At 50.2% G+C, this 15,449-nt stretch overlaps 2 protein-coding genes across 3 annotated transcripts; one reads left to right on the forward strand and one right to left on the reverse strand.

Annotated features, from left to right (window-relative positions):
- The first annotated feature begins 370 nt into the window (after positions 1 to 370).
- fbxl22 (F-box and leucine-rich repeat protein 22) lies at positions 371 to 5,516 on the forward strand. The gene is made up of 2 exons (XM_084476886.1): positions 371 to 799; positions 5,017 to 5,516. Exons 1-2 carry the CDS (start codon positions 462 to 464, stop codon positions 5,366 to 5,368), a joined length of 690 nt encoding a protein of 229 aa, XP_084333012.1. The 5' UTR covers positions 371 to 461; the 3' UTR covers positions 5,369 to 5,516.
- On the reverse strand, positions 5,406 to 9,324 carry LOC311357017 (uncharacterized protein; the record flags this gene model as incomplete). Of its 2 annotated transcripts, none has more annotated exons than XM_084476888.1 (2): positions 6,235 to 9,324; positions 5,406 to 6,039 (listed from the first exon to the last, which is right to left on the reverse strand). In XM_084476888.1, exon 2 carries the CDS (start codon positions 5,766 to 5,768, stop codon positions 5,406 to 5,408), a length of 363 nt encoding a protein of 120 aa, XP_084333014.1. In that variant the 5' UTR covers positions 5,769 to 6,039; positions 6,235 to 9,324. The 2 variants fall into 2 exon arrangements, 1 of the variants encoding a protein (XP_084333014.1); XR_014637754.1 differs by lacking the exon at positions 5,406 to 6,039 and adding an exon at positions 6,123 to 6,201.
- Positions 9,325 to 15,449: the final 6,125 nt, after the last annotated feature.

The raw sequence follows: 15,449 nt of genomic DNA on the forward strand, positions 1-15,449 counted from the left end.
GCACTATCTACCCACCAAATAACCACACAACGGATAAACCAGAAACCCACCTCCAGTAGCAAACTCATGCACAGCTATTAGGAATATGTCGAGAAGTACAAAGAGCCGCATTACTTAAGTTGTATATGCAGACATGTAAGTAGGCCAGACGCAGCCTAAACATCTGTCAGTCTGCTGGCCTCCTGGTGCCCTGTGAGGGGCCGGTGACAGCTGGACAGGCAGCGTCTGGCCCCCTTCTTGTGGCCGTAGTACCGGCAGTTGCCTTCCTAAAATAGCCGCCCTCTCCAGCACCTTATATGTGCAAGGCTCCAGTGTGTGGCTGAGGAGGTATTGTGTGTCCGGGCCACACAATATTCAGACCGAAGGCACATTGTAGCTCCGTCACACCGGGGGCCCCCCGCCACAAGCCTGGAGGCCCTCTCCTTCTCCGGGCCCTGCTCGCGACCACCACCACCACCACCATGCACCTCACCCAGCTGAACCGCGAGTGTCTGCTGCACCTCTTCTCCTTCCTGGACAACGACAGCCGGCGGAGCCTCTCCCTGACCTGCGAGGCGCTGCGCCAGGTCTTCCTGGACCCCCGTCTGTGGACGCTGCTGAGCTTCTGCTCGCCCAGCCAGCTGAGGTGGGACAACTTCCTGCTGGGCTCCTCCCTGCGCTCGCTGTCGGTGTGCTGGCACTCGAGCCGCGTGCTGCGCGTGTGCAACATCGAGGACTGGATGAAGACGCCCTTCCAGAGGGACATCTGCGCTAAACACCAGGGCCTGGTCAGCGACTTCCTGGCCCGCGTCTGCCTCACGTGAGTGTGTGTGTGTGTGTGTGTGTCGGTTCTCTGTGTGCGTCTTGATCGCCCCTCGTGTGTGTGTGTAGTTGTCGGGCCGCTGGAAGACCGGCGCCAGTGTGTGACCTTATCGGCAGCAGGGGAAACCCAGGCCCGGCTCGTGGCTCATGAGACACAATCCCATGGCCGGAGCCGCAGCCACAACGACAAACCTGAAGCCTCACGCTGAGAGAGAGAGAGAGGCTTTATTTAAACACGCAGCCACATCACAGCGCTGCCCTGGAGAATGATAGCGTTGAGGAATGTGGAGCGGGAGCGAGTGGGGAGCCAGGAGTGAGTCAGTGTCAGGGCCTCCGTGACACAAACACACAAAGCCCAGGAAACGTTGAGCAATCATTATCAAGACTGGATAATGCAACAAGAATGGTATGCATGAGAAACTGGTCACTAACATTGTAGGAGAACAACTGGCAAAGTGAGCATAGCTTAATCATGACGTGACAAAAAGGAGACATCTGGGGTCAATAAGGCACAACCGTTTTCGTCGAGTCACTGTTGTAGGGATTTCACACAACAACAACAACAAGAGAGTGGGTTTGACTCGTGTTTGGTTCAATTCAAATGTAAAATCTGTCAATTCATTTGAATGTGGCCACCTTGTTTGCATGCAGTGCAGCAGAGAAGAAAGGGAGGATTCTGGGTACTGGGCAGCCAGTAACGCCTGGCCCGGCCACCGCAGCTGTCCGGGACAGTTGGCCGGCTCGCTGGCTTCTCATTGAAAGAGATCTGTGTATAACTCCAGCCCCGCCTCCCGCCTCCCGGCAGCCCTGCAGAGGAGTCCATGTGCTGAGCGAGAAAGACAAGAAAAACCTCAATCTCCCCTGTTCAGTCTGTATCGCATACCTCGCCGCCAAGCGTGAAGCGCCGTACGATAAGAGCTCTCTGTAGTGGTCTGATGGGAGAGAGATGCTAAGGACAGGAGGCACGTGGGGAGAGAGGGGGGGGGGTGTTGGTGGTGGTGGTGGTGGGGGGGGGGGGGGGTGGGCATGGTGGAGGCTGTGGGAGAGATAAAGGCAGGCGGTTGCGCCGCAGACCCTCCCAGTCTAGTGCAGACTGGTAATTTATACAGGCAGGTGGGGACTACAATCAGCTCTTTGTTGTTGCCAGGAATGAACATGTGCATCTGTCTGGGCCCGCCTCCCGGCGGATAAGGCCTCACCCGGCCATTTGATGCCCAGCTCAGATGTTTGTTTGTGCTATTTATTCATTCATTCATTCATTCATTCACTGTGGGCAAACAAACTCGATGGATCAGTTTAATTTGCTTGGTATTAGGTCATTGTTCGGGTGGCTGTATATAACTTTTATATATATATATATACATGATGTATAATACACTTCAATACTAGTATATTCTTTGTATTGAAGTCAGCTTTTGGCTCAACATTCAGTACATTTAGTATATTTGATCACTTTCAAATCCTCCCTCTTGTATACACAGAGGGGAGCAGAAAGCAAACAATAGCCTCAGGTGTAGTCAACGTGATGCACGTCCAGCTTTGAAAGACATAACTTTTGGTCAATATTGGACACCTTTGAACAAACGGATGGGCCGTGTTTGCTGTTGGACCGGTGTGTCCAACAGCAGAGGCGGGAGATCAGTGCGCTGAAACCAACTCATTAGCTTGTCGGTGTGCTGTGTGGTGGGTCCAGCCTGCCTGGATGTTAATGCCACACATACAAAGGGGCAGGCGGGCCAGCGCAGGGAGACAGTGCGTTTGCGCAACAAAGCGATTAAGCCTTTGAGTCCCTCCGTTTGCAATAGTGTACCAACCTTTCATCCCAATCATAACAGCTCCCAGTCGCCAGAGGGGAACTAATCATGAGAATGCCACAATGTTAATCCCATCAGTGCAAAAACAAATGTCCTTCTTCTAAATGTCAACGCCGTGCAATCACACGCGGCGATCAGCCCTCCCCGGGCCCCGCGGCGGCGCTCCGTACAACAATGCAGCGCTGCACGTGTCCCGCCCGCCGGCTCCCATGGACAGAGGTTCTTGGGCCGCTGCCCGTAACACTCCCGTAGCACTGGAATGTGTTTGGCTCACATGTGGCCGAGTGGTAAGATTATGTAAGTCTTTACGTAATCAGTGAACAGCAATGACCCCGCTACACCCCCTCCCCCACCACGCACCACGCACCACACACCACCCACCACCTCCCACCACCCACCACCACAGCCACTGCTGCCATCAGCTGTATATCTCTCCATAGGGACGCGTGGGTTCTGCTAGGAGTGGCTCGCCTGGGAGAGAGAGAGAGAGAGAGAGAGAGAGAGAGAGAGAGAGAGAGAGAGAGAGAGAGAGAGAGAGAGAGAGAGATGGTGGAAAGAGAGAGAGCAGTGGTGAACAGAGAGAGAGAGAGAGAGAGAGAGAGAGAGAGAGAGAGAGAGAGATGGTGAACAGAGAAAGAGAGAGAGCAGTGGTGAACAGAGAGAGAGAGAGAGAGAGTAGTGAACATAGAGAGAGAGCAGTGGTGAACAGAGAGAGAGAGAGAGAGAGTAGTGAACATAGAGAGAGAGCAGTGGTGAGAGAGAGAGAGAGCAGTGGTGAGAGAGAGAGATAGAGAGCCGTGGTGAACAGAGAGAGAGAGAGTGAGAGAGCCGTGGTGAAGGTGGCTCGCGGTACCGTGCTCTGTCTCATCCTGCCATTGTTCTCCTACAGTCTGAATCCTTCTTTGTTCTCAGAGCCTTGATGCTCCAGCGTAAGTGCACGGCCATAAGGGACATGGTGTTCAACACGTGAACGTTACATAAGAGCCTGCTGTGTCAGATTACTGCCTCTGAACTAGTGTCACACTCAATGCAACGGCGTCTGGCACCAGGCTGGAATGCATCCGTCATGTACACACACACACACATGTACACACACACGCACGCACGCACGCACGCACGCACGCACACACACATGTACACACATTAACACACACTTACACACACACATGTACACACAGACTACACACACACACACACACACACACACATGTACACACATTAACACACACACACACACACATGTACACACATTAACACACACACACACATGTACACACAGACTACACACACACACACACATGTACACACACACACACGCACGCACGCACGCACGCACGCACACACACATGTACACACATTAACACACACTTACACACACACATGTACACACAGACTACACACACACACACACACACACACGTACACACATTAACACACACACACACACACATGTACACACATTAACACACACACACACACACATGTACACACAGACTACACACACACACACATGTACACACACACACGCACGCACGCACGCATGCACACACACATGTACACACACTTACACACACACATGTACACACAGACTACACACACACACACACACACACACACACATGTACACACATTAACACACACACACACACACACACATGTACACACATTAACACACACACACACACATGTACACACAGACTACACACATGTACACACACACGCACGCACGCACGCACGCACGCACGCACACACACATGTACACACATTAACACACACTTACACACACACATGTACACACAGACTACACACACACACACACACACACACACACACATGTACACACATTAACACACACACACACACACACACATGTACACACATTAACACACACACACACACACACATGTACACACAGACTACACACACACACACATGTACACACACACGCACGCACGCACGCACACACACATGTACACACATTAACACACACTTACACACACACATGTACACACAGACTACACACACACACACACACACATGTACACACATTAACACACACACACACACACACACACACATGTACACACATTAACACACACACACACACACACATGTACACACAGACTACACACACACACACACATGTACACACATTAACATACACACACACACACACACACACACGTACACATGTACACACGTACACACACCCATGTACACACAGACACACACACACAAACACACACTCACGTTGCACCAAACAGACTCCAGGTCCTCTCCAGACACACGTCATGTCTGACTGCGACAGCGGGGCCCCCACGTCCACGTCCCTTTATTACGGCCCCCCTCCCCTAACGTAAACCTCCCCGCCCCCCCCCCCCCCTCTCTCTCTCTGCTGCAGGTGCCCCCACCTGCGCTCCCTGACGCTGTCCGGCTGCGCCCACATCACCGACGGCGACGTGGCGGCCGTGCTGCGCAGCTGCGCCGACCTGCGGCGGCTCCGCCTGGAGAACTGCTGCCGCCTCACGGACGAGGTGCTGGGCGCCGTGGCGACGCACGGCGGCGGCCGGCTGGCCGAGGTGCGGGTGGACTTCTGCCGCAACGTGACGCGGGCGGGGCTGCGGCTGGTGCGCGAGCGGCGGCCCGGCGTGTCGCTCAGCGCCGACCGCAGCGGCAGCATGGTGCCCGACAGCCGGCCCGACGAGGGCCTGACCTTCAGCGCCACGCTGCACAAGCTGCTGCAGTTCTCCTGACCGCCGCGAGGGGCCTCCTCCGCCAGGGGGACCTCCATCAGGGGGACCTCCTCCACTGAGGGGGACCTCCACCAGGGGGACCTCCTCCTCCAGGGGGACCTCCTCCGCCAGGGGGACCTCCTCCACTGAGGGGGACCTCCTCCTCCAGGGGGACCTCCTCCGCCAGGGGGACCTCCTCCACTGAGGGGGACCTCCTCCACTGAGGGGGACCTCCTCCATCAGGGGGACCTCCTCCATCAGGGGGACCTCCTCCACTGAGGGGGACCTCCTCCACTGAGGGGACCTCCTCCATCAGGGGGACCTCCTCCATCAGGGGGACCTCCTCCACTGAGGGGACCTCCTCCATCAGGGGGACCTCCTCCACTGAGGGGACCTCCTCCATCAGGGGGACCTCCTCCATCAGGGGGACCTCCTCCACTGAGGGGGACCTCCATCAGGGGGACCTCCGCCAGGGGGACCTCCACCAGGGGGACCTCCTCCATCAGGGGGACCTCCTCCACCAGGGGGACCGCCATCAGGGGGACCTCCTCCACTAAGGGGACCTCCACCAAGAGGACCTCCACTAGGGGGACCTCCTCCACTAAGGGGACCTCCATCAGGGGGACCTCCTCTACTAGGTAGTCCTCCGCCAGGGGGACCTCCTATAGGGGGACCTCCTCCACTGAGGGGACCTCCACTAGGAGGACCTCCACTAGGAGGACCACCTCCACCAGGAGGACCTCCACCAGGAGGACCTCCACCAGGAGGACCTCCTCTACTAGGTAGTCCTCCACCAGGAGGACCTCCTATAGGAGGACCACCTCCGCTAGGGGTACCTCCTCCACTGAGGGGACCTCCTCCACTGAGGGGACCTCCACCAGGAGGACCTCCACCAGGAGGACCTCCACTAGGGGTACCTCCTCCACTGAGGGGACCTCCACCAGGGGGTTCCTCAGCTGCCCTCTGGTCCACCAAGGAGAACTCCGCTTTAAAGAGCAGCTTGAAGGTCCAACCCCGGGTTTTGGGAGGGGCCTGCCTCTGCATGGGCCATTAGAGGTGTTAGTCCACTCCAAGCTCATTTCTCACCAATTAGGATATCTCTTGGTTGATTGGTTGGGGCGAAATTTCGGGTGGGAGGCAGCAGAGAGGGAAGGGATGTTTTTGGGGTTGTTTAGTTGAACATCTTTCTCTGGTCTGCTCTCTACTGTTTTTTCTCTTTTACAACTCTAGACTTTACCTATGGCAGTTCACTGTGTGGCTGCTTCAGGCTATTTCTTTAGACAAACAGCATTACAGCTTGGAAGAAACATGGAAATACGTTTACAATCAATCTACTCCATGCCTTCCCCACGTTTACTTACTGGGGATACCAGAGTGCAAGTTACTCTTTCAGGTTAATTGTTGATGGCTGTTTTTTATAATACGAATGCTTCTTGTAATGTATTTTGTTTTCTTATCAGATTGGATTGTAGTAACTTTGTATTTTGTACACATGATTTTGACACTTTTTTACTCATAAAAGAAAAAAAATCCAAGAATATCCAAGATGTTTAATTTATATATGTATACTGTATTTATAGACGTATACCTCATGATGCTTTGGTATAAAGTACCCCGGAGCCTGTTCCTTTTGGAGCTGAATGAAATGAAACTACTTAATGGCTGCCATTAAAATAATGGAGAAGTAGATGTGATGGATGCAAGTCCTATCTGTACCAGGGACGGGTGGGGGCTGTGGAACGCTGCCCAGGTTATGTAAGACTGCAGAACGTAGCAAAGTAGGTTGGGATGGGCAGGCGTCTGTCTGTCTGTCTGTCTGTCTGCGTGTCTGTGTTCCATGGGACACAGTCCTATAGCAGCGTTCCAGAATGTTCTATTCCGAACAGCTCCCACACTGTTCCACGTCTGTGTGTTATCCTTTCACCCGAGGTCGTCCTGATCGAAGGGGAGCGTTTGAATCATCCTGGACAATCGCAGTCCTCCCCCATTTAGAAACCATTAAATACCAGCAGTTACACTTACGTACACAATGACTTCACTCGCAAATATTTGGGCTAAGCTATCAAACCTGTGACTGATGAGTCACTGTTTGTAATTCTAATGCATACAACACAAAGGCTGTCGGCCTACACTGTCCTCAGATCTGTTATTTAAGAGCCTTCAGTCACAGACTGATTGCACCAATGTGCAAAACCGAGAGATACAGTAAGTCTTGTATACCAGCTGCTATAGGGTTTTACAATGCACACCACTAACTATGCACTTTTTTTTTGTATTTATTTATTGTATTTTAACTTTTTAAGTGTCTTGAAGCTGCAGTGGCACTGTCAGTTCATTATTAAAATGATCTATCTATCTTATTTCAATTCAAACATGGGAACGTGTTGTTGGAGAGGCTAAGGGAAAACACCTGTTTTCATAACCAGGTGTATGATGACTGCGTGGGAGAGGAGAGGGATGAGTATCAGAAGCCATGTCCCGCCTCCACCCCTTGTATTACACCACAACACCATAATCAACACATACGTTTCATATTAACCTTTGACCAAGTCTTACTCGTCTTGAACCACTTGGATAGACAACCTCAAAGTGAACCCAAGCTTTGAAAACCAAACCCTGGAAACTATCACATTCACTGAGCCAGGAGCAAAACTATCAGACCTGTCGGCCGAATCTGTGGAATAAAATGTAATTTTCCTAACGTTTGTTTTCTCAATGGGGAACGGCTAATGTTATGCAATAACAACACATAACAACACGCGTTTGCTACAGCTAACAACACAGCTCATGAATATGTTCAGCTAAACGTCCGGACTTCCCAAACCCTTTCATCCACTGGCTACAATTAGCCTTTGCGTCTCATCGTGTGCCACTTACTGAGTAGTGATTATTTAATCCAACGCCAGGTCTTCTGAGGTAGCGGACGTTCCACAGCCTCTGGGCACAAAGGCAGGAATGTGCCCTCGACATGTAGACACATGACACGACTCATCATCAAAGTGTCCCTCCTCGGAATCAAACCCACAGGGCGTCATCTCCTTTAATGTTTTTATTCATACAGTGTATAGCTCAGCGGAGTAGGAAGACGTCGAACCGGAGAGACCTGTGGTCCAGATGAATGTCCTTAAAAAGCACTGCATTTCCCAATACATCTGTTTCCTCTTGGCCCAGCTTGTCGCTGACTCCATTAGCGAACTTCAAAATACTGTACATGGGGTTTTCCCGGAGAGTGTCCCTGGGTGAACCGCTGGTTGCAACATCTCCTCGGCGCCTTTGAGCCAAGGAGAACAGACCGTTCTTCTACCGCCCCAGAAATGTATAACGCTGGAAACAATATTTACTTTATTTAACAACAATGTAATTGTCTGGGGAGAATAAATTGCTCTTTGGCTCCTGTGGTATTTGGAGTTGTTTCGCTGCATGGTGAGAAGGACTTTAAGGTCGGCCCAGGCCCTTCGGTAAACTGGCAGTTTCTAAAGAGGACCACACACGTGTGTGTGGTGTGTGTGTGTGTGTGTGTGTGTGTGTGTGTGTGTGTGTGTTCATGTGGGTGCTGGGTACGACTGAAGAGTGTTCAAAAGAGACATGAACCACGCTTTAGCGAGGGGGGATTTGGTGTTCCGGGGATCAGAAACAGACACTTTTGAACAACAATTGACTTCAACCCAGCATGCCTTTCCCAGAGGAAGAGGGCCATAAGCTTCGTGTGGAACCATCAACAACGACGGCGAGGAGCAGCAGCATAGCGAGCTGGACCCAGTCTGGTGTTTCGGTTGGAACGCGAAGAGTTGTTTCTGGGGGAGATGAGTCGCTCGCGTGTGGCTTTTCCCCGCGTCTGGTTCCCCTTAAGACCAGCAGAGAGGATCCCGGGAGAGCAGCGAGCTGAAGGAACAAAGGATCTCCTTGATGTGTTGACGACGCTTCTGTCCTCTGGATGTTGATACTGCTGGGTGGCTCATCACAGTTAACGTCACAAGACGCGCTACAACTACAAATAACTGGAGATCACGTGTTATGCTACATTTATTTAAATTACATTTCCTTTTCAATCGATAAACTTTTGATGCGTGGTTTTCAATCAAAATAATTGAACAGTTAACAGTTAGTCAAACAGTTGTATTATATATATATAAATACTGTACACCATATGTTTTAATGTGAAGTAGAGGGAGGTTAATCATCACCATTTGAAGCGGGCGTATATGGCATCAAGTTGTTGGACAGTAACAGCAGGAAGTTGCTGGCAACAGGAGGCGGGGTTACAGAGGCAGGCATCCGAGAACTGAGAGCTGAAGTCTGCTTCCTGTACACCTTCATTCCACTTCACACCTTCACTTCCTGTCCACCCCCTAATTACTCACCCAGACAGCAGCTGTAGTTTCATACGATGGGGAACCAGAGATAAACAGGGAGACTTGCTTCTCTTTTTTTGAAAGGAAGGACGGAGAGAGAAGGAGAAGGATATATATATATATATATACTATGCTATAAGTAAATTATTATATATAATTAAGAGATAAGTGAATCCTCATAAGGGAAATGCAGGTGGCAAGGCAGCAACATGAACAGGGTGTGATAAGATATATACAACACATAAGAATACCAATTGGAATATCCACAATATACAGACGTAAAAATGTAATGTAGTAGATTAAAATATGGTTTAAAATGTATACTTGCATGAGCGTAAAAGGGAGAGACGGATAGAGAGAGAGAGAGAGAGCGAGAGAGAAAGAGCTGAGAGCGAGAGATTGAGAGAGACTGAGCGAGAGAGAGATCGAGAGAGATCGAGAGAGGGAGAGAGAAAGAGAGAGAGATGTGTGCGTGTGAGTGTGTACGTGGGGGCTGGCATGGCCCTACAATGGATGGAGGGGGGTGGAGGATCATTCTCCATCTCATCCCGTCATGTTATGAGGAGACGAGGACACTGAAGCCCTGGTGAGATATCAGATGAGGACGAGGAGCCATTTGGCAACAAAGCAGAAAGTAACACATTGATTAGAGCACCGCTTCTCACAGCCTGCAGCTCCATGCATGACACCAGAGCCCTGGGCCGGCTGTCACTACCCCACACACACACACACACACACACACACACACACACACAGACACACACACACAGGCTCACACACACACACACACACACACACACACAGAGGCTCACACACACACACACACACACACACACACACACACACACACAGAGACTCACAAACACACACACACACACACACACACAGACTCACACACACACACACACACACACACACACACACACACACACAGAGACTCACAAACACACACACACACACACACACACACACACAGGCTCACACACACACACACACACACACACACACACACACACACACACACACACAAACACACACACACACACACACACACACACACAGAGGCTCACACACACACACACACACACACACACACACACACACACACACACACACACACACACACACACACACAGAGGCTCACACACACACACACACACACACACACACACACATACACACACACACACATAGATACACACACATAGATACACACACACACGCACACACACACACACACACACACATACACACATAGATACACACACACACACACACACACACACAGATATAAACACACAGACAGAATATGATATGTTCTGTGCAGCAGTGCTGAACACGGACCCTGTGGTCAGGTCATCAATATCTTATTGTGTAAGAATTCAGAGACGCTCACGTCTTACAAACATAACAAGGAAGACGTGAAAAAAAAAATCCTTTTCATAGTAAAATATATTCTTTGAGATTGTTGATTTTGAATTTTTTAGCACGTGCAACAACATGGTTTGTTTGAGTGGTAGCGGGTAGAAACAGTTCCACCAGCCCAGCAAGTGTTCAAATTAAAGGTACAAAAATGCCATGTGGGCTGCAAAGTAGAAGTGTGGACATTGCCTTGGTTCTGGATTTGGGTCCGAAAAGCCTGGAGCCTGAGAGCCTGTGGTCTGAAAACATCTTCCTCACTCTCCCTTTAATTGACATGCTCGTCCCCACAGCTCCCCACGCTCAGAGGGGCTTCCTCCTGCACACAGAGGTGTGAGTTTCTCTCCGGGCCGTCGTGAGGATGGAGAACACCTTTAATAATGAAACAGGGATTCCTGCCTCCACCTGTCATTGAAACGTTCAACTCTAGCTCTCTCTCTCTCTCTCTCTCTCTCTCTCTCTCTCTCTCTCTCTCTCTCTCTCTCTCTCTCTCTCTCTCTCTTTCTTTGTTGTGATGCTAGTCTAAGCCAGATATATATATGTATACATATATATATATACTGTATGCATATATCTGTATATATCTATATACATCTATACATATATTTATATATACTGTATATTTATATATATAATAACTGTCTATCTATATATAAATGTATATATATATTTATGTATATATATATAACTTTGTATGATTGAAAATATACATATATATATACATATATGATGGACGACCATAACTATGAACAAACATGACTTGAAAGTTCTGGAATACTTTGGAAAGCCATTTCATTCATAAACTCTCAATACTTAAACATCATCAGGCTTGCAAAACTTGTTTATGTAGCCATTATATATTTAGTACATGTTCTGCCATTAAACTGACGAGGGCAGCAGCACAATAAACGCAGCACATTCCACTGTCAACATGACAGCGTCAGTCTGTGTTTCTTCATCGTTCTACTGAGGACTACAGGCTGCATTAGCACCACAAATACACTGTACCAGGAAAGGAAGGCATGTGTGTATGTGGACATGTGCGTGTGTGTATGTGTGTGTGTGTGTGTGTGTGTGTGTGCATGTGTGTGTGTGCAGGTGTGTATGTGTGAGTGCGTGTGTGTGTGTGTGTGTGTGTTTGTGTGTGCGCGTCCGTGGATGCATGTGTATGTGTGTGGTTTTGTGTGTGTGTGTGTGTGTGTTTGGATATGTGTGCGGGTGTGTTTGTGTGTGTGCGTGTGGGTATGTGCGTATGTGTTTATATGTGTGTGTGTGTGTGTGTGTGTGTGTGTGTGTGTGTGTGTGCGTGCGTGTGTGTGTGTGTTTATATGTGTGTGTGTGTGTGTGTGTGTGTGTTTATATGTGTGTGTGTGTGTGTGTGTGTTTATATGTGTGTGTGCGTGTGTGTGTGTTTATGTGTGTGTGTGTGTGTGTGTGTGTGTGTGTGTGTGTGTGTGCGTGTGTGTGTGTGTGTGTGTGTGTGTGGGTGTGCACACAGCCCTCAAGGACACTGCAGCCACTCTCGTCTCATGGAAGACGTGACAATGCAAGATGTCGCCCCAATAAGGCAGAAGGGGAGGGGGGGGGGAAGAGGAAGTGGGGGGTCTTGACTCAGTGTCTCTCACCTCCCACGCTCCCGCTCCATGGAGGTGTTGAGTACGTCACCCTCCATGTGAACACAGCCTTTTGACAGGTGACGGGTTCATCATAATCACACATAACTCTGTTTTTTAACCACTCTTCGTTCTTCACCCGGTGAGTTGTATGTATGTATTATATATGTTTACTTCATCCCATAGGAGAATTGCATTCATTTGTATTTGTTTTAGATATTGCATTATCAACAGTATCCACTAAGTGTCAGAACTCACATAGCACCGAGTGCATTGTCACAGTCAAAGACGAGATGTCAAGGCGAAGGATTTGTTAACCTTTATAGCCGTAATAATATCCTCCATATACTTAATTATAGAACAGTCACATGTTTTATGAGGACATATTCAAGAACTTTGATCAGACACGTAGCTGTTATTTGGCAGCGCCATTTTGGCATTTCGGTTGACCACAGCCCAGCGGTCCCACCCAGTTTTCTGTTTTGTGAAACACACACATGTATGCAAGCGACTCTGTTTCTCCTTGGCTGCTCTCTGCTGGATCTAATAGCTCCACACTTAATTTCCCTACGGTTCCTCGCAGACTTGTTTTGGCCCGCGGCGCGCGCAAAAAATAGGAGGCAAGAGCGCGGAGAAGTGGGTCCCCGTCTCCCCTGGGCTCGCCGACGGGATCTATTTGCGGTGCTCTCTTCTGCCTCCGTCTACCGCCGCGTCTACCGGGCGCGGCCCGCGGCCCGCAGCCAGAGCGCGGCGAGAACTGGAGCAGAGACACACACGGGGAGGAGACGGTGGCGACGGCGGCGGCGCTGCCGAGGTGCGATGGGACGGGCCGACGCAACAACGCAGAGTCAGCCCCCCCCCCCCCTGATACCGCTCACTCCTTCACTCTCCTTCACGCGCTCCCGGAGCCTCCTCTGGTTCTAGAGTGAACACTGCAGAGGGACACAGTGAGCGATGGAATAAGGGGTCCGTCGACCACCGCAGTTATGCTCCAGGAAAGCTAGCAGGCGGTGAAAGTGTGGTTGTTGTCGACGGGCGTGTTGTCATGTCACTCGATAAAATTGAAACCGCTATCATGCATCATGGGATACAGCGGGCAAATGAGCGTACGGGCCTTTCTCGAAACGGAGAACTCCTCTTCGAGGCTCGGACATAGCAGGTTCGACTTTGGAGAACAGACTCCCGAGGGCGGGAGGGCGCAGGCTGTTGCGTAATGCACTGTGGGAGACTCGACCGTCCCGAGTCCACGCAAGTCACCTTCCGGCGCGTCCTTGATAAAATGGGCGGAGCCCCCCCCCCCGTTTTATCAAGGATTCATCTAGTACATTGCCAGATGCAGACTTTGAATCGAGCCGCACTCGACCGCTGACGTTGCAGTACAGACAAAGATCGCGATGGAGAAAAGGGCCGGAGTCGGTTGTGGCTTCACGGGCGCTGAGTTGTGCGCTATGTAGGACCAGGTTTGTACGCTCAAGCAGGCGACTCCAGACACGGCCCTGCTCCTCACGGCGGTGAACAGCTAGCTAGCTAAGCATGGACGCAGCGAGCTGCCCGCCGCGTGCAGAGCGTCAGAGCTCCTGTAGGGAGGGAGGTCGGGAGGGAGAGAGAGAGAGAGAGAGAGAGAGAGAGAGAGAGAGAGAGAGGGAGAAAGATAGAGTGTGCTCTACTTACAGCCACTACTCACACACCCAAGTGCAGGGGCTCTGTGGGTGCGGTGGGCAGAGGTGGCCTCCCCTCGTGACGTCAGCGCGTTGAAGGCGCGGAGAAGCGGGCGCCATGTGCCAGAAAGGAGTGGGAGTTTTGCGGGAAATGTGCAAGTTAGTCACAGCATGGGCACAAGGCAGCAGGGGCTATAATTGACAGGCTTTATTCGGGGGTTCGTGCTGAATTGACTGCAGTGGCGACGATGGTTAAATTGTGTAAAAACATGATATGCCCTCCGAGGAGGATTGGGAACAATTGCCTTTGTGAAGAAACAGCGTAGCTCTGACGTGGCGTTGGTCCCCTGGTTTTGGGACATAATGAGGGTGATTAGGAATCAGGAGCGTTCCAAGTATTAGTCTGATGAAGAACATATTCTCGGTTGAAGAACATATGGTCAGATAAAGAGGAGCGCTGCTGAAGCCATGTAAGTGTTACTTTGTGTAATAATAGGACGCCATTTCAGCAGCTGTGTTTTGTCTGGCGGGTGGCATCGGTCAGTGTGCGCAGTTTTGTGTAGGCAGAGAATAAACTTAGAGGAGCATGGACCGCCAATTCTGACGTATGTATTCTGCCCAAACAAGGTCCTTCATTCAGTCGGAAAGTCATGCTAAATGCAAAAGAAGTGTTGAAAAACCGCCCACGTCAAATTCCAGTCTAATTTACAACTGCAGAACTATACAATGGTTTCACCGTATGACGTTTATCTACACAGAGATGCGCATTATTAAATAATGCTGATAAATGTGGAATGTGAATGACATGATCTGTACATGGTTTTAACTATGGGCACTGCCATTTTGATTATTTAAAAAATAATTATAATTTTGCGGAGCGCCATTTGCCACTTGGATTACATGCTGAATACACACAATGGATGTTAGATCATGCAGGTTTCATGAGAGAGTGGTATCCTTCAGATGTTAGAAACCTGCATGATCTAACATCTGAAGGATACCACTCTCTCATGAAACGTTCAGACGTTTGACCTCATTTAACCCTCTCATTAAGTTCCCT

Source organism: Micromesistius poutassou, assembly GCF_964030765.1.
Source record: "Micromesistius poutassou genome assembly, chromosome: 13".
Classification (NCBI taxonomy): domain Eukaryota; kingdom Metazoa; phylum Chordata; class Actinopteri; order Gadiformes; family Gadidae; genus Micromesistius; species Micromesistius poutassou.